The sequence below is a fragment of the Bactrocera dorsalis genome, chromosome 1, assembly GCF_023373825.1.
Source record: "Bactrocera dorsalis isolate Fly_Bdor chromosome 1, ASM2337382v1, whole genome shotgun sequence".
In the NCBI taxonomy this organism is placed as follows: Eukaryota; Metazoa; Arthropoda; class Insecta; order Diptera; family Tephritidae; genus Bactrocera; species Bactrocera dorsalis.
The window spans coordinates 104809540-104828321 of NC_064303.1; the positions used below are offsets into that span (position 1 = coordinate 104809540).

At 37.0% G+C, this 18782-nt stretch overlaps 1 protein-coding gene across 10 annotated transcripts; it reads left to right on the forward strand.

Annotated features, from left to right (window-relative positions):
- Positions 1-6177: 6177 nt before the first annotated feature.
- On the forward strand, positions 6178-17406 carry LOC105233299 (P protein). 10 transcript variants are annotated; one of them, XM_049451834.1, is made up of 11 exons: positions 6178-6344; positions 9186-10055; positions 13839-13980; positions 14037-14272; positions 14349-14512; positions 14571-14843; positions 14901-15220; positions 15280-15418; positions 15774-16596; positions 16661-16754; positions 16835-17406. In XM_049451834.1, exons 2-11 carry the CDS (start codon positions 9812-9814, stop codon positions 16923-16925), a joined length of 2526 nt encoding a protein of 841 aa, XP_049307791.1. In that variant the 5' UTR covers positions 6178-6344; positions 9186-9811; the 3' UTR covers positions 16926-17406. The 10 variants fall into 10 exon arrangements, with proteins under 10 accessions (XP_049307791.1, XP_049307820.1, XP_049307825.1 ...); XM_049451863.1 differs by having other exon boundaries at positions 9503-10055; XM_049451868.1 differs by having other exon boundaries at positions 9533-10055.
- The last annotated feature ends 1376 nt before the right edge of the window (positions 17407-18782 follow it).

An 18782-nucleotide genomic window follows, 5' to 3' on the forward strand; every position in this document is an offset into this window, starting at 1 on the left:
GATACTATATCTGGTATTAATCCCGAAAGAAAGCTTCAGTGATGCTTCTAAGAGCCTTTCGCAAGGTTAATTAATGTTGGGATATGGAAATTTCGGGCTGGATTTCAATAGAAGGAAAATTTTAGCGTAATAATCTTAATTTTAGCAACATAATTCATGGAGCACTGCTAGATATTTTTAAAAATTCTTTGGAACCTGATAATTAATGTTGGGTATATTATCGAGTTAAGACCAACCTCTCGGAAGTTTTTCTTTTCGCGGATACTTACAGCAGCAGAGAGTGATTTTATGATATATACAGAGAAAGAAGCAAGCAGAAAAAATTTTCTACAGGGTATTATTAAGATGACTGCTTGATTGTCTGTAGTACTTTAAGTACAGTAGAAGTAATATTCCAAGAAAAAGTGAAAGAATATATGTGATGTTTTACAGTTACATATTTTCAAATAGACTAATAAGACCTTTTAATAATGTTATGTAGTTATTGTGGTTTCCCAAAAGGAAATTATTTTTGGTTGGTACGTGGTATGACAGTTATATGGTATATTGATTGGATCTGCACTATATTTTCAAATAAAAGAGGTTTTCCATGCAGAGACTTGGTTTTGAGCGATTAGTTTGTATGGCAGCTATATGCTACAGTGCTTCGATATCTGCGGTTCCAAAAAGTAAGCAGAATCTGAGGGTAGAAAAGACACCTGCAAAATTTTAGATCGACGAAGTACTTTCCGTATTTATAGACAGACAGTCAGACGGGCAAGGCATCGACTGAGCTCATCACGCTGATGATTTTTATATATACGATATAGGGTCTTCGAAATTTCCTTCTCTATGAGACAAACTTAATATTTGTTGTTCAGGCTATAAAAATCAAAAAATGTTCGATTAATCCTGGAGCGCACCTTCCATGGCATTAGTTAAACTGTCGCCACGCTCTGCAGTTCAAGTGTGTTCATTCAATTTTGTGACGAGTCCTTTTAAAAGTTGTGTATATGGTTCAATACTAAATGAATTTGTGTTATTGGCATTTACTTGTACTTATATGTATATATGCATACTTATGTACGAAAACATAGCATAAAATGCATATTTGTTATTGCTTTTGTGTTATATACATTTATTGCTTACTGTAATCTCACAAGTTGTGCAATAGTTGTTGTAATTCTTCAAGTAACCCTTGAAATAAATACCAACTTGTTCTTTAGGTACTTGTTTGAGCGATCCTTGAAAGCTTTTCATTGCAGATCATAAGCAAGAAATGTAAAAATAACGGTATTTGATTATCTATCTGTATGTATCGGAAGGTATGGTTACCATTTGAGATGATTTTGGCGTAATAACGAATTATTAAAATTGAAATCCCTCTCGAAGGGTCAATGTATATTTTTAAGCCTCAAGGACCAAACATTTATGTGCGATCGATATTGGAGTAAAATATAAGAATTAAATATTGATAAGCTAATCAATTAGCTTTGTATTTCTGATTTTACCCATTCAAAAATTATCAAACTTTTCTAGAACAAAAATTCTTGGGGTCATAACCTATTAAGAATAGATTTTATAATGATAATGATCGATTGATGAACAGTACAATAAACAATAACCGCAGTATGTATTGCTATAACATTGAGGGGGTAACTGTACATATGTCTTCATATAAAAATATTTATTATATATTGTCGTAATTTTCCGTAAGAAAATGTATGTGTACATACGTGTAGCAGTGTATACATATATAATATATGTATATTAGGGTGAGCCAAAAACTAATCTAACGAATTCGTGGCTTAAAATAATCAACATACATATCTGCAGAAGAATATCCCTGCAGGAAAAAATTTTAAGCTTTCAAAGTTTTTCGTATAAATATAAATGCTTTCATATTAATATAAATATAAGAATTTTTGATTTGGCAAAATTTTTTAATTTTTAATTTTGAAAAAAAAAAATTTAGAAAATTTAAGGATTATTTTTTAGTATTTTTTTAAACTTTTTTTAATTTTAATTTTGAAAAAAAAAAACTTTTGGGAAATTTTATGCCATACAAGAATTTTTTTTCAATTTATTTATTATAAACAATTATAAAATAACGGTATTTTAAAGAAATTAAAGGTTTTTGAAGGTGCGCTATGGTCCATTAATGTCCAACAAGATTTTTTTTTTTCAATTTATTCATTATAAAAGGTTAAAAAAAACTTTGAAAAGAAAGAAACTTTGAAGGAGTTTTGAAAGCTCACCAACATATTTTCTAAATACATAAATAATTTTTTTTACAAAATTTTATGGCCAACATTTTTTGTTTTTTCAATTTATTATTATAAAAGTTTAAAAGAATTTTGAAAGGAAGGAACTTCGAAAGCTCACCAATATATTTTAAAATTTTTAGCAAAAAACTTCTCCTTACAGTTATATTTTTTGTCTGTATACTCATATACGTTAATTTTTACACACAAATTCATTATTATTTTTTTTTGACCCACCCTAATGTATTGCATATGTATAACGAAATTACTCAAACTTCACACTCTGTTTATCAAAGTCCCTTGAAAAATCATCATCGACAATTAATCAAATGCCTCAGCTAATTTGACGTTGTTGTTGCTTTCGGCTTAGCACGTCCTTGACTTATCCTTTTACTGGAAATTTTTCTTACTACGCTAGGTTAGAGATACATAAGCAGTTGTTTTGTTTAGAAATCATCATGTGTACATATGTATGTATGTGTATGTGGATATTTAGATTAGCTAATTTCATTAAGTCACTAAAAATATGGAATTTAATTTCTGGTGACTTGGCAAACTTCTACACCGAATACCTAATTGCCTGTTAAGTGTCAATAAGTGATTTGTGTTATACAAGAGTGTTTACAGACACGTATTTATGTTAACAAAAACAATTTTGATTGACATATTATACATGATTGTATTGTTATCCGCCACATTGTTGTTGTCACAAAGGACTTTCAGTCAGTTGTGATACCACATTTGGGCCAAAGTTGAGTTCGAAAGTATAGAAAAATGGCTCTTAAAAAATTAAAATATTTATTTTTAGAATATTTAGAAATTTAATTCATTTAAAAAATATATTTATTTAAAATTTACAAAAATCGATATAGAAAATAAAGATTAACCAAAAATAAAAATTCTCTCCTTCTAAGTAAGTTCACATATTTCTTCAAAAACTCATGTGCACCCTTTCTACCTATTAGCAAAGCAAATAAGTGCATATGTCTCGTATTTACGCACATCTGTCGTGATTATTCATTAATTCATAATTTAATGTCTGTAAACGTCCAGTTGCATTCGTCACTGGCAAATATTGTTTTTTATGAATTGAAAGTCATTCATACGCCATGTAGAACCATATGAATAAATAATAACAGTCTAGCACGCAAGCCAAATAACACCAACACCTACATATGCATTTGCAGTGTAAAAATTTACAAAAATTATTTAGTGAGTACAATGGAACCCCTAGAGGTATTTATGTGCATGTCAGTGCTTGGTCAACATTACCAGAACCTTGCTTAAGAATGCGCGAAAGCCACGTCAATATTCATAGGCTAATCAAAACAGCAACAAGTGATTTGTTGAAAGGTCTATAAACACGCGAGAAAATACTGTTAGAATGCATACGTCAATTTATGAACATGCAAATGTTGAAAATATGTGTTTACTTTGATAAAAATCAAGAAAAAAATTAAAAAAAAGCTCTGTTTGTTATTTTGTAGGTTCAAAGCTTTCACAATTTTTTAGGGACGCATTAATGCATTGTTGTATCTTTCATTTGTAGTTATGAATTAAAAATGAAAATCAACAAGTTTTATTTACTAAAAGGCTCAACAATAATTTGTGTTGAGCTTTCATCGTTGTTGGTTAGGTTCAAAGCTTTCAAAAAGCGAATGTCCTTGTATCAATATAGTTAAATAAACTTGACGTTACAAGATTTCGGAACTAAAATTCAAATACTGTTAGTTAATTAAGCTTTCAGAGCTTTTGTTAGCTTTCAAGCTTTTTTGGTAATGCATTTGTCAGTGAAAGCTGCAAACTATATATTACCTATACAGAAGACTGCAATTAGTATCAAAGTATCGAAAGCTTTCTTTTCGAGTTTTTGATTTTGTTGGTTAGGTTAGGTTCAAAGCTTTCAAAAAGTGAATATCATTGCATCAATATAGTTCAATAAACTAGACGGTACAATATTACGGAATCAAAATTCAGATACTGTTAGTTAATAAAGCTTCTAGAGTTTTTGTTAACTTTCAAGTTTTTTTGGTAATGCATTTGGAAAACTTAGTCAGTCGAAGCTGCAAACTATCTGTACAAAATACATACTCAAATTGTTACCAAACAGTCGAAAGTCTTCTTCAAGCTTATGGTTTTGTTGGTTAGGTTAGGTTAAGAGACCGATCCTAACAGGAATCTTACTTGGACTGCTTAGAGCGCTAGTCCCTAGTGTTACATAAAACTAGTATGGAGTAGATAACGAGGCCCTTTAAAATTTACAAAGCGCTTTGAGCGTACCAAATATTTATTGAGTCTTATAAGGCAGTTTCTGCTATGTCTCCTGTTTTGCCGAAATTAAGATTGCCGAGATATTTCAACCTCAGTCCGGCAAAGACTGGACAATGGAGGAGAAAGTACCTAGTTTCGACAGGGTCGGATCAAAGGGAAAAGGTTGTCAGATGAATAGGATCAGAAGGACATACATAGAGGTGGCTAGTGTTATGCGGGGGCTCATTGCACGCTGGACGTATGTTTGATACGTCAGGGTCTATTTTGGATAAGTAGGAGTTTAATCTGCTACAGTATTCAGAAGAAAGCTGCGCAAGGGTCACTCTGGAACTCTTCGTCTACAATGGATGGTGGTTTGACTCCAAGTACGTGATTCACGGAAAGGGAGTCGGTGAAGGCCGTACGTCCGTCATGATTTTTAGCCTTACCGCTTGATTGCCTATTGGACCCTTACGATTGCGCCAAAATTATCTTTGCTAAGAGAAAGTAATTCAGAAGATCTTCCGCGTCCTAATCTAGGCCAAAAGGATCTTGCAGTCGCATCCAGTGCCAATGGAGATCCAACTCGGTCCCTGTGGCTAGCTCGTCCGCTTTGCAGTTGCTAGCGATTCTGCGAGATCAAAAGGATATTGCATTCATACAGGAGTGGTCCGTTGAAAACGCCTGCTAAGCTCATGCGATGTCCATTGGTCCAGTGCTAGAATGTAAAATTGCAATTGAGATCCCCATCTCACCTCGTTGGCTTTGTAATTTGTCAGCCATTCGTCCATGATCAGGCACTAAAACGAGTCTGATGACGAATTAGCTTGGTGCTATTTCTAGTGTGGACAGGCTCTACTCGACTGACTTTGATCGCACAGTTAGCGGGCTCAGCGCTAGTATTTCCGTCCTGATATCGGAGTGAGTGCTCATCTCCGTGAAAGCGGCTGCACTTCGTATCAGTACGTCCACCGACACCTTAATAGCAGCCACTTCTGTTTGGCAAACACTACAATGGTCCAGTACCCTAAAGCCTAGTTTGACTGAGAGCTTTTTACAGCACTGTTAGATCAACTATTGAACTCTACGTTTCCTAGAATTTTAAAAATGCTTTGACAACATTTATTTACTTATAGATTTAGCTCGAAGACATATTATTTGCAATCAGAATGAGATATGTTTGGGAACCACTGCTTGTTTATGCTTTTGTGTAAGCTTTTCGTGCGCCAACAAGCATTAAGCACTTAGAAATTCATTGTCAGTGCCAAGTGGGTATACACAAGAAATATTTGTTGATTGTTTGACAGGCTTCACCGGTCAAATAAACACATGTTGAACTTTTCGAAAGCTCGTTGGCACACAAAAGTTTAAGTTTGCGAGCTTTCTAAGGCAGTGGAGGTGTGCTAGCTATCAGCGCCGTGTTGAAGGCGTGTTTGCACGCTGGAAGCAGTTAGTAACGCCGCTGCTCGGCTGCGGCAACGTCGACTGCTGCTGCCACGAACGTGAAGCCTGCGCACACGTTCCGAGCATGCGGCAGGAAAGCAACACCCACACATTGGCAGCGACACTTGGAAGTGTGCACAGTTTGTTTTCGGGGGGCAGCGCTACGCGCAGCTGCGGCGCTGTAGCAACAGCGACTGGCACGACGACGGCACTTAGAAACCGTTGAAATGCTGTGCGGCGCAGCGAATTCAAATTAGTCGTGTGGCAAGCGCTGACTGTTAAAGTTGCGGAATTTTTTCGTGAAAATGCAAACGAAGATTTTTTCAAGTTCACCAATCAGCTGTTGAGTCGCGGCAGAAATTTATTGTTTGCAAGTATATATAATATATATGTGTAAATAAGTATGTGGTATGTGTATGTGTGTAAGAATAAATGAAAAATCATTTCTGTTGCTGATTAAAATGGGCTGAAGTGTTGTGGTGTTGAGGCTACTTACAGAAAGTGATAAGAAAATATAAATAAATCAAACGCAGAAAATTCCTTCTGGAAAGTGCAAGAATAAACATAAATAAATGTAAAGAAATAAAAATAAGCGTAAAGTATTTTTAAGTAAAAAAACTCTAATTCACACACAATAGCTTCAAGTCACTTCTCGTCTTTTCGGACGTGCGAAAAAGCAGTTTTATGACCGAAAACATAAATAAATCGGTAAATTAATATACAAAAGCCTGCGTAAGCGTTGCGTCATGACACACGCGTATTGAGCGCGAAGAATAAGAATGCATAAGAAGAATGGCTTTTTTGTTGACATTTATCGCTTGTGACTACGAGCATTTCAAGGCGTGAACCGTTACACCTTCGCGAACATTTATGTCGTTCCAAGTTGAGGTTGCTATGTCGAAAGTTTTCTTATAAAAAGTAATGTAAATGGACATAACTTTTTGATATACTTATTGAAAGACTGTGTACTACTTGCTCGCAGACCCTGACTGTCAAAATTACAGTAGAATGCGCATTTTTTTAAGCTTGCCACGATGCTTGTAACACCTAGAAGGTAACGTCAGAGACCCTATAAAATGAATATATAAATGATCAACTTGATAAGCTGAGTCAATTTAGCCATGTCCATCTGTCTGTTAATCCGTCTGTATTTCTGTATATATTCGAATTAGTCCCTGAAATTTTGTCTATTTCGCACAAGAAGCTGCTAATTTGTCGGAACGACTGATATTGGAGCACTATAGCATATAGCTGCTATGCAAACTGAACTATAAAAGTCATGTCCTTGTATGGAAAACTTTTTTATGGTCCTAGGTATCTTTACAAAATTTTACAAGGATTATTGTCTAACGAGCAACGCTACAATCTCGGAATATGTTATTCAGATCGGACCATCTGACCAGCCATAACCGATGCTGCCATACAAATTGACCGATCAAAATCAAGTTCTTATATCGAATTTTTTGTACTTGTGAAGGGTTTTGGGTAACGGTTGCGCAGAAGCTAAATTGGATTTGATAAATAAATGAGGATTGCACTGCGACTTGGGGTTTATTATGCCTTCACCTAAGTCACAACGACTCACCTAGCCCCAGCAAATTGATAAATTTCAATATACTGCTAGGTGCTATTAAGGCCATGTTATTCATATTTGGAAATATAGAACCAAGAGCCTCTCTCGTGCGTCGACAGATTGCTATGCAGTCAAATAGCAGGTTTTCTGGAGTTTCAGATTTCTTGAGCTTACAATGCCCAGTTTAGGATGCTTTCAAGTGGCCTGAGTTTTTCCCTTGGGAGGTTGATTTCATATTTAAACCATTAAAGATTGTAAACACCCATTAGCAAATTGGAGCATGCCTGGAAGTTGTTGCCAATACTTCTCCTTACTCACTGCTCCATCTTTGCGGAGCAGTTCGCAATGAAAGGTTCCGGTTTTACTATGTTGGTAGATGCTGTGGAGCGGCAAGCTAACGTTTTTTCTTGTTTTATCTCATACGAACGAGATCGACAGTCATAATTTGGCTTAACGAGTTTCAACGAAGTCGATTTTTATCGGTTTTTGACAACCCACACCCATATACACTGAATATTATTATCTTCGCAGACCGCCGATTGAAGCTGAAACGAAATTGCGCATTATATATGAGGCAGTAAGTATCTCAAAAGATCGTGTAGACCATATTCCTCATGAACTACTCGACATGAGAAAGCTGTCAGTGCGATGGATACCGCGTTTGAGCACTCCACAAAATAAGTGCAGCCACGAGATCACTTCACAGCTTTATTTTACCTAGTTTAAGCGCAATCCAGAGAAATTTCTGTACCAGAGACCCAGGAAATGTTAAAAAAATGAACTTCACCCAGCAAACTTGCTTCGAAAATGGTGATCTACTTTCAGCGCAATCCGATGGAGCTCTGGACCTTTAGCGAGCGTCCATGAAACATTGATCCATTGGTACACAGCAGCGACCAAGGAAAAGTTTAAAAAGTGAACTTCACCCAGCGAACCTGCTTCGAAGATGGTGAAGACTGTGCTACTGGCCGGAAAGGTAATGATCATCGTTTTCTGGTAGTCACAAGTTGTGATCAACATCGACTTCCTCGAGAAGATCAAAACGGAGACCTAGACAACACAGGGGCTCACACTTCTCTCTTACCAAGGCTATATTTCGTTGATTTATTCTTCACCTTCTATCGAATTTTCCAGATTTTGCTCCGTGTGACTTCTTCACATCTATGGAAACATATTTTCCCGACGGGTTTAAGGTGTCAAACGGGTTTCATGGCTTTATATTATATAATTCTTCAATAAGGAGACACCCTAGAATTTTCGGTTTGTCAAGATTTCTCACGAACTACACAACCGATGTTTTTTCTCGAGGAAACCATGTTACTCCTTAAGATGTTGGATGTCACTGGGTCAAGTGTATCGGGTTGAAAGGAGACTAAGCGAGATAGACATAGGGTTATTTAAAAAAAAATTATCAGGATGACGAGAAAAGTTTAAAAAAATTAGGGGATCGCAGTAGCAAGGGATACCTGTGGACAAAAAATTTTGAAAATGTGTACATGGCCGCGTCCTCTCATAAGTGGTTTCCTAAACTACGAAAACTACATACAATAACCAAATTTACTGAGAGACAATATTATAAGAAATCGATTACCAGAAGTAATATATTTTTTTGTAAAAATATCTTAGACGAATTCATGTAATGATCAAATATTAATATTGAAAAATAAAATCTTTAGCAAAACAAGAAACAACGAAGAAAACAAATTTGAAAATACAATGTGAAAACAGAAATTAAATTAAACGCATATGTGTGTGTGAGTGAACAAGCAATAAATATAAATATATATAAACACAATTGTGTCTAAAAACAATCCGCCACTGTCAGTGTCAGTGGAATGGGAATTGACATTGGCCACAGCAGCGACGAGCGCGCATATCCGCATAGCAAATTATAAAAGAAATAAAAAAAAATAAATTTCAACGCCTTCGTCGTTTTTAATTCACTACACGAACACATAAACAAAACAAACTACTTTAATTTCATTTTAATTAGTTAAATACACACATATACACAAATACACAGGAACATCTTGAGCCGCCACAGACAACAAATGCCTTTGTGCTTAACTATTTTAATTGTGATTAAGTGTTAAATAAACAATGTCGCAGCGTGTGTGAGCCTATATGGAGCACGCGTGCGCTACCGCAGTGGAAGAATCAAACGCATTTCTAAGATAAAACCGCCAACGATACAGCAACCACCCACCTGTTAACCCACCTACTGTGTTTACAAGTAAATCAACTCAGCTGCTCATCATTAGCTATTCATTGCTCAGTAGTGCACACACACATAGGCACGAATATGGGCTTAAAGGATAAAATACGCGTGTTGAAGAATGGTGCCAGCCCCATACACAGCCCCGCCCACGTCGCCGCCAGCACACCCACGAAGAGTGTTGATCTGTTGAAGCCGCATTCCAGTCGCAATCTCATGGCACCTGGTCAGGTCACCGAGCAGACGCTGCAGGTGTGGCGCGCTCTGCCGCCACAAATACGACACGATCCGAGCATGGTGTCCTTTCAAATGGAAAATGAGCGTTTGCATGGTAGGTGAACAGAAAAAAATGCATTCTATTGTATTTATAGTTAATTTAGCATGTTGGCGAAAGAAAAAAATGCGCTCTGAGCAACTAATTGATTGGCGAAAACTGCAGGGGATATATTTATACTTTTAGTTTTTCATCAGTGTACAGTTTAATTTTAGATATTTGAGTGCAAAAAATTCCAAGTTCAAGGTTAAGTTACATAAGGGAAAAAAGTTTAACTTACGCATGCGTACACAATTTTTTTTATTTTATACTTATGAATAGAACTTTGTGAGCGAAGTTGTTAAGGAGAATTATGTCTAACTGACTTGTGGATAGGAAAAGTGGATGTCTGACAACTAGGCCTAGGCCTTTATGAGGTTCATAGTGAAACTAACCGCGCTAAAATCCCCTCACTCTTTATGTTCTACCTGAACCACCCTGTGCTCCTTTTGAAGCTCATTAATGCAAACAGTTTTATATGTGAAATTTCCGAGACGTCGTTAAGAAACCCCCGGCCGATAGTTGAGATTCTTTTTCTATGCAAAGCCTTGCCTTGCTGTTAGTCGCTGGCGGTTCCAAGCGTAGCCAGCTCCTTCTCCACCTGGCCTTTTCAACGGGGTGGAGGTCTTCCTCTTCCTCTGCTTCCCCCGACGGGTACTGCGTCGAATACTCTTAGAGCTGGACTGTTTACACCCATTTGGAGGACATGATCTAGCTAGCTTTGCAGCTTTCTCTTAATTTTCTGAACTGTGTCAATGTCGTCATATATCTCCTAGAGCTCATCGATTGCGGTATTCGTCCCATTTTCCATTCATGCTACGTTTGCCTGTTTGTTGAGCAAGTGAGGTATTGACTTCGCAGAGACTCAGCTGAATCTACGAGTATGTCATATGTGTAGCTCATCTACTTCGCAGTTACCGATAATATCTCTATGTACTAGAACCCATTGCAGGTTTATCGTGAAACTGGATGTTAGATCTACTAAGAGATTAAGTGATTTTTTGGCTATCTTCGTTGAAACTCTAAGAAACTTTAGTGAATTCAAAGCCGCTTGGCCATCGGTATATCTAAATATATATTTGGTTTCAACACGCTTTTTCAGAAAAAGAAGGCTTTCTTTAATTGCTGTGATCTCCGCTTGGAGGACACTGCAGTGGTTTGGACGTATGGAAGTCACATCATAGAGAATATGGGTATGACTAAGTTATGTCAAGATACTGTTCTTTTCTCACTCTCCTGATCTTCTATTATGGTTCAACTCAATTGTACGGATTTTTTCGTCTCTGTTTTAACTCGAATAAGCTCTGCCAACGTTGATCTCACCTTGTGTCCTCTTTATAGAGTTTTTGACATGTAAAATTGAGATTTTATTTTTATTTTTAATGTTTATTCAGGCCTTTGACCGAAGATGTCCTAGTGAAGTAGTAGAAAAAATAGTGTTGAATGTAAAGAATGAAAATGATCCTAAAGTGATATTTAGGTTTCTGAAAATTTAGTCTATACTCAGAGAGTATATAATCTTCTAACTTAAATGTACTCATTGAGATTTGATTGTATTTTATAAAGAGTAGAAATAACCTAATCTGTAACCATGCTGTCTTTGTTGATTGATGAGATTTGTTGAACCATAAATAGAGGTGAAACGAACAAGCTTGTATAAGACTAACTTTTTGGTATAATAATAGAGAGAGATATACTCGTATTGGCAGGTGGTTATACCATTATACGAGTAATAATATTTTTCTGTCAGCGATTTTTTGAGCCTTTGAGAGTGACAAATCGAGCAAGCAACTGGTACAATTTAAATATTTTGGTACAATTAAAAAGTGAGAGAAGAGCAAACGAGTATATAATTTTAAATATGGAAACGTTTTAGCAAGCACGCTTTCCAATAGAAGGGGAAACATGACGGGTTCTTCAAAATAAAAGATAGTTTAATATAATATGGGTTTTTTTTTAATGTTAAGATGATTTCTCATAAGAGTTGTGATAAGTCTGAGCAAAATTTGCTGCTTGGAATTTTGATAAAGGCCTCTAAGTTTAGTTTGAAAATATGGAAAATTATGTCACACCAAGATTTTCTATTTTATTATGATTTCATTCGGTCGGTAAAAATCACTCTTTCATAACTGGCTTTTAAAGCCAATCGCTCAGTTGTATATTATTCAAGTTTAGTATCTTAAAACCTTGGCTCCTTTGGCATATATATAGACATAAATTAGTATATGGCATATACAAACTATATTTACATAGTTATGTGCAAATGTCAAATATTAATTGAGAGTGAAATATGAGCCGGCTATTGCTGGAAAGTTCTCACAAACCAATCAAATAAAACAATTGTTTGATGTTTATCTTTTGTTTGCAAACCTTTTGGCAATTGCTTTTTTGTGTGCTTGTCTAAATTGAGTCGTTAATCAACGCTAGTATTATTGTTGTAACGATAAACGTTACTCTTGTCAACGAGTCGTCGATACTCTACTTCATTTTCCATGCATTTCAAGTGGAAACGTCATTCAATTCCACTTCCCACGCATTCATTTGCAAGTAGTTAAGGAAGTGGTTAACAGCACAAGATATAAACGAAGGTTAATTACGACATAAATATCGGAATTATTGGGGTTTTCATGGACATAAATATATATGTATGTACCAACACATACGCAAGTAATAATATTCATAATAGACAGTTGAAATGTATATCAATTTTTTGTGTGGATTTGTGTACAGTCGCTTCGTGTATGTGGGTGTCAGTTACAGAAATACTCAAGTGTCCTTATGACTTTGGCTCAAACACAAATTATTTTTGATTTTATTAGTTTGTACTTGTGTATGTACTCTAGAGCGTGCTTATGTTGTATAATTTGTTGTTGATTGATGGATGCTTCTTTGTGGTATGCGAAAAACCCATTGACTCTTTCATAGTTTTGACACGCATTTCTATAACTCATATTGATGGTCACATTTTATATTTAATGTTGAATATAGTATTTACTTCGAGTATATATTTGCTTATTAGAATGTGAACATGTCTCCATTCATATATAAATTTGGTATTAAATAAAGAAGGACGTTCCATGAAAAAAGGAATGTACTATGTAGATGATTCAGACATTTCAATGTCGATATCTTCTTCTTTACTAGCGTAGGCGCACCAGTCGCTCTTCCTTTTCGCAGTCTTACCCCGATTGGAGATTTCAAGCGAATCCAGGTTCTTCTCCATCTGGTCTTTCCAACGGAGTGGAAGTTTTCCTCTTCCTTTGATTCCCCTGGCAGGCACTACGTCGAATACTTTCAGAGCTGAGGTGTTTTTTCGTCCATTCGGACGACATAACCTAGCCGGCTCAGCCGCAGTCTTTTAATTCGCTGTACTATGTCAACGTCGTCATATATCTCATACACTCATCACTCCATTGAATGCGGTATTCGCCGTGACCAATGCGCAAACGACCATAAATCTTCCGCAGAATCTTTCTCTCGAAAACTCATAATGCCGAGAGGATGGAGCCATGTGTAGAAGTTCATCCAAATGAAGAAAATTCTCTGATCGGTATTCACCAGCCAGTGACCAGAAACGATCCTTTTACATATGGCTCAAGCGTCGCATGACTTCCGGTCTTAGACCAAGTATTCTCTAGGTAGCCAAAAAAACTTCTGTTTGAAGGCGACCTAAAGTGAGAAGACAAAACATTCCTCCCCAGGGTTTGCGCTCGGTTTGGAATCCATCACGTTAAAAACAACCCCAATATACATAAAGAAGAAAGCATTTAATCCTTACATTTACCATTTTAAATTCCACAGGTTCCACAGTGGTTACGGATGATGAGTCCGGCAATCCACATGACTTGGAGTCGAGCTATGAAGACGAGCACAGTTTTGCAGATTCCGAATACATCAATATGAGAAAGCTCTCACACGGCCATAATACAGGCGATGAACGAAGGTAAGTAAAGTTAAATAAAACGTAGAACTTAAGATAAGTAACACTTTCTTACATAGTACCGACGGCGAATGTACACTCTCGGACATCGAAAACTCGACCAACGAAAAGGCAAAAGCGGTTGTGACCCGTGTAGTCGCTAAACAAAAGTCGAAGGAGCGACGCAAACGTGAACGATTAATAAAACGTGGCGGACTCTTGATATTTTGGGTATTCGCAGCGGTTGTGCTAATGATATTCGAAGAGAAGCATTTGTTTGAGAAGACACTGGAAGTGCCGTGGAATAAAACGAAAAGTGAGTGAAAGAATTTTAAATAATTAAATATGACTATAGTATTCAAATCTACTTATATACATATGTCTAATCATAGACTTTGTGTTGCCCAAAAATCCCACCGGCGATTTCAAGCTCAAAATCTTCGGCACATTCAACGAGACCATGCGCATGTATCAGCATGACGATGCTGGCAAATTTCTATTCGTTCAGTCACAGTTGTCGTATTATGACCAAATAAACAAGAGACAGGATTATAAGGTATTTATTTTAAGTTAATAAAAATAATTTTTGTTAATTTATCAATTTTTTCTTGTAGAACATTCTACAGCCTTGGCTAATACCGATAGTTTCGGAAACACTCTTTGAAGTGGCGCCTGTCGTTTGGCGCAATCAGACCTACGAAATGCCCAACAATGTTTTGAGAAATCTACAAAAACCGGGCGTGACAATGCGTCTCAGCATGTACACCAATGCTGAGAAGGACTTCGCAGTCGAGTTGGTCTACAATCCGCTGATTATTAATAAAAAGATTGGCACACTACTCGCAGCGGGCATATTACTGATCTTCTATGCGCTGCTCGTGTGGGAGGTATGAGGATAAAGAAAATAACTGCGATCAATAATACAATTTGTATTCTACTCTTAGGTTTTTCAACGCACCTTCGTGGCCATTGTCTGCTCCATACTCTCAGTCGCGGTGTTGGCTTGTTTCGACGATCGTCCAAATATGGATGAGATCATCGAATGGATGGATATGGAAATGTTGACGTTGCTGTTTTGTATGATGATCATTGTGGGCATTCTAGCGGAGACCGGTGTCTTTGACTATATAGCAGTGTTGGCTTTCGAAATTTCGGGCGGTAAAATTTGGCCCATGATATATTTTCTTTGCTTTATAACATGCTTCGTATCGAGTTTCCTCGATAACGTCACAACTGTTATTTTGATGACTCCAGTGGCCATACGGTAAGCTCGTATAAGTGATTGGGAGTTCATAGTTTTTAATCAATTTTTGTTTTTTACAGATTATGTGAAGTGATGAGTTTGGATCCAGTGCCGGTGCTACTCGGTATCATAGTACAATCGAATATTGGTGGCTCGCTAACACCCATTGGTGATCCAATTTCGATCATTATTTGCTCGAATCACTTTTTTACCAAAAATGTAAGTTAAAAACTTGAAATAAAATGGGATTATAGGTGTAGTAGAATCAATATCAATGAGAGGAAGAGCAAAGATCGTAGAATAGAAAAATAATGATCTTCTCGTATACTTCGTGCAACGTACATATGTCTTATACGTAAGCTTTGGGAACTGCTATTAGTCTTATTCTTCTCTACATGGGTTTGTGTCGAAGAGCCCATTCTCAATGGATATCCTAGTAGAGCTCTAGGAAGCAAAAATTACGTTTTTTGGTTAAAGTTTCCGAAACTATAAACATATTTAGAAAACTGATCAAAATTTATAACATCCAACCAATCAATTAATGAGCCTTGAATATCTCATTTCAATATTCCAGGGCATCACATTCACCAAATTCGTCGCCCACACCCTACCCGGCGTCATTCTCGTCACCATACAGAGTTGCATGCATTTGCGTTTCGTCTTTCGCGACCCACAATCGTTGCGTCTCAACGAACCGAAGGAGTTTAAGGATCTACGACGCGAAATCAAAGTTTGGCAACGTGCCGCCAATTCACTCTCCTCCTATTCCAAGGACGCCGACCTCGTACGCGCCACATTGCACAAGAAAGTGAAACTGCTGAAACGTACGCTGCGCCGCAAGCAACGTGGCCTGGATTCGAACGACGCCTACACACATACACTGCAGGAGCTCAAGCTCAAGTATCCCATCAAACATAAAATGCTTTTGTTGCAAGCCTGTGCGGCGCTGACATTCGTGCTTGTCTGCTTCTTCGTGCAGTCGGTGCCGAAATGGCGCACGCTACCGCTGGGCTGGCTGGCGCTGCTCGGTGTCATTGCATTGTTGATTGTTTTGAATCGTGACGATATGGAGCATCTGTTGCATCGCATCGAATGGACGACATTGCTATTTTTCGCCGCCATGTTTGTGATGATGGAATGCGTGGAGCGCTTGGGTCTCTTCGCTTGTATTGGTGAATTAACGAAAAGAATTATCTTGTTTGTCGATGAGCGACATCGTCTGGCCATGGCTATATTCATTATATTGTGGATATCGGCGTTGGCGTCGGCGGTGCTAGACAGCATACCAGTGACCGCTATGATGGTGCGTGTGGTTGTATCGTTGGTGAGTAGGGAGACTTTGGGTCTGCCGTTGGAGCCGCTGGTGTGGGCGCTAACATTCGGCTCGAGTTTGGGAGGTGGGTGCTAGTGTTTGTTATGAAGATGACTTTTATGTTAAAAGCAAATAATATTTCTTCGCAGGAAATGGCACTTTGTATGGCGCCTCCTCTAATGTGGTCTCTGCCGGCATTGCTGAACAACATGGATATAAAATAACATTCACGCGCTACTTGAAGTAAGTGGAACAACAAACAAATAATATTAAGTCGTTTACTATTATCTCTTCGTTTCTCCTTCCTCTCTTCTCGCACACAGAGTTGTTTTCCCACTGATGCTGGGGCAAATCGTTATCATCACCGCCTATCTCATATGGGCGCACATTATCTTCGAATGGCATAGCGAGTAGTCGCTTCTGGCGCTTTGTGAGCAAAGCCGAAGTTTACCAGCATTCAATTCAAGGCTATCAGCTGTTAAGCAATTAGTTATATACACGTACACATACACACATAATTAAATATATTATATTAAATATAGACTTAAGCATAAACTATCTCTATCAAGTATTTTTATTGAAAATGCTTTACAAGCGTTTGCGTGCTCATTAACTTTTAGTAAGCAGATTTTTTCGCTTTTAGAAATTTTAACCGAAATCTAAGCTGAATTTACATATATACATACATACATATGTGTATTATTTACAATATGTTTGTTCTATTATATATGACTTTATATGATTTTATTGACTATAAATAAGTATACCATATATTATATAAACTTTCTTCCTACTACAAGTAGGGAAAACTAAAGCAAATGTTAACAACTTTTTGATTGTGATTTTATTCAAAATGTTCTTAAGTATATCTTAATCTGCACTTTAAATAAATATGCAAATTTATCTTATTGTCGTTGGAGTGTTTTATTTTTTCGTTGTTTTGTATGAGTTTTCAAAGGTTTGTCAAACGTTTTATGGTTATCATAGTCATATCCATACATACTGCCCTTAACGGAATTCTAGCAAATTAGCCGGATGGAAAAGTACAAGGACTTAGACATGAGCGAGACGTTGGAATTACTCCTCTCCCTCTGTTTAGTATTATTTAGAACTTGACTTAGATGTTTAGTAGCTTCGCAGTTCTGTGACTGGATGAAGTAATAAAATTAGATATTAAGTCGCTGTTAAAGTTCGGTCCCGTATGACAAATAGATCAGTTCAAATTAAACTGAACCTCTATTTGACATTACTAAGAGGCAGTTGGTCTTTGTATAACGTGACAGCTCGCCAGTAAAACCCAACTTAACCTATCATCACCATATGTAAGGTAACGCAATTGCATGTCTACTTAAAGATATTTATTTTTGAGTTAAGTTCCTAAGTAAAGTTTTCGGATAGGTTAAAATTTCTCGACTTATACTGTAAAATCTGTACAAAACCAATTGGAGGGATCTAGAGATCTTAGCTGAAACCTTGTCAGAATTCTATCTTCTCTATAAGAAGTTTTTTATCGAATTAATAAATAGACGTCCATGAGTCTAGGTTTTAAAAACTATCGGTCTATGAATTTTTGTATGGGATCTTTAATCAAAAGTTGTGCTTTGGCTTTACGAAGCCGTAGGTAAGCCAATGCAGTTCTATGACGAATTTGTTTGGTGGTGGACGCTCGGTAAACAGCCCCCAATGGCATCAGCGCAGCACTACGTACAACACCAATTATTCTAATGCTACTGAATAGCACTGTGGACATGGCGGGCAAATGCATTGTTGCGATGGTTACTATCAGACTGCGGATCTCGCTGAGAAGGGGCTTAAAGCTAGGAGTGTATGAGCTTATTAGCAGAAGTATCAATCCACTTTCATATCAAACTTGTCTGGGTGCCTGATCACAGCGGAATCTTCGAAATTTGTAAAATCAAAGCTCAGCAAGCGTTGGTCAGTAACCAGCACTTGTGGGGTTGCGAAAACATTCTGGCACAGAGTGGAACACAAAAAGTCCGTTGAATTACTAGCTCTTAGAAAGGCCCATGATGCCGGAGTAATAGGCGTCCTAACTTGACACTGTCCAATTGGTACAAATGCAGTGAGGTTGAAGATTTTGAAGGACATAACTTGTCAAGTCAGATAAAGTGGAAACATCTATATACTTTCTCTTCAACTATCCAGCTTTCGTCAGATTAAACATCTCTATTGCCATAATTTTACGAACAATAAATTTGTGGCAAGCTCTATGTGCTTTGTCGATATTAGACGGTTTTTTTGATCCATAAC

Coding starts and splice junctions, on each gene's coding strand:
- LOC105233299 (XM_049451834.1), top strand. CDS start 9,812: ATGGGCTTAAAGGATAAAATACGCGTGTTGAAGAATGGTGCCAGCCCC. Junction 14,513..14,570: donor ACAAGAGACAGGATTATAAG/GTATTTATTTTA, acceptor TTTTTCTTGTAG/AACATTCTACAGCCTTGGCT. Junction 15,419..15,773: donor ATCACTTTTTTACCAAAAAT/GTAAGTTAAAAA, acceptor TCAATATTCCAG/GGCATCACATTCACCAAATT.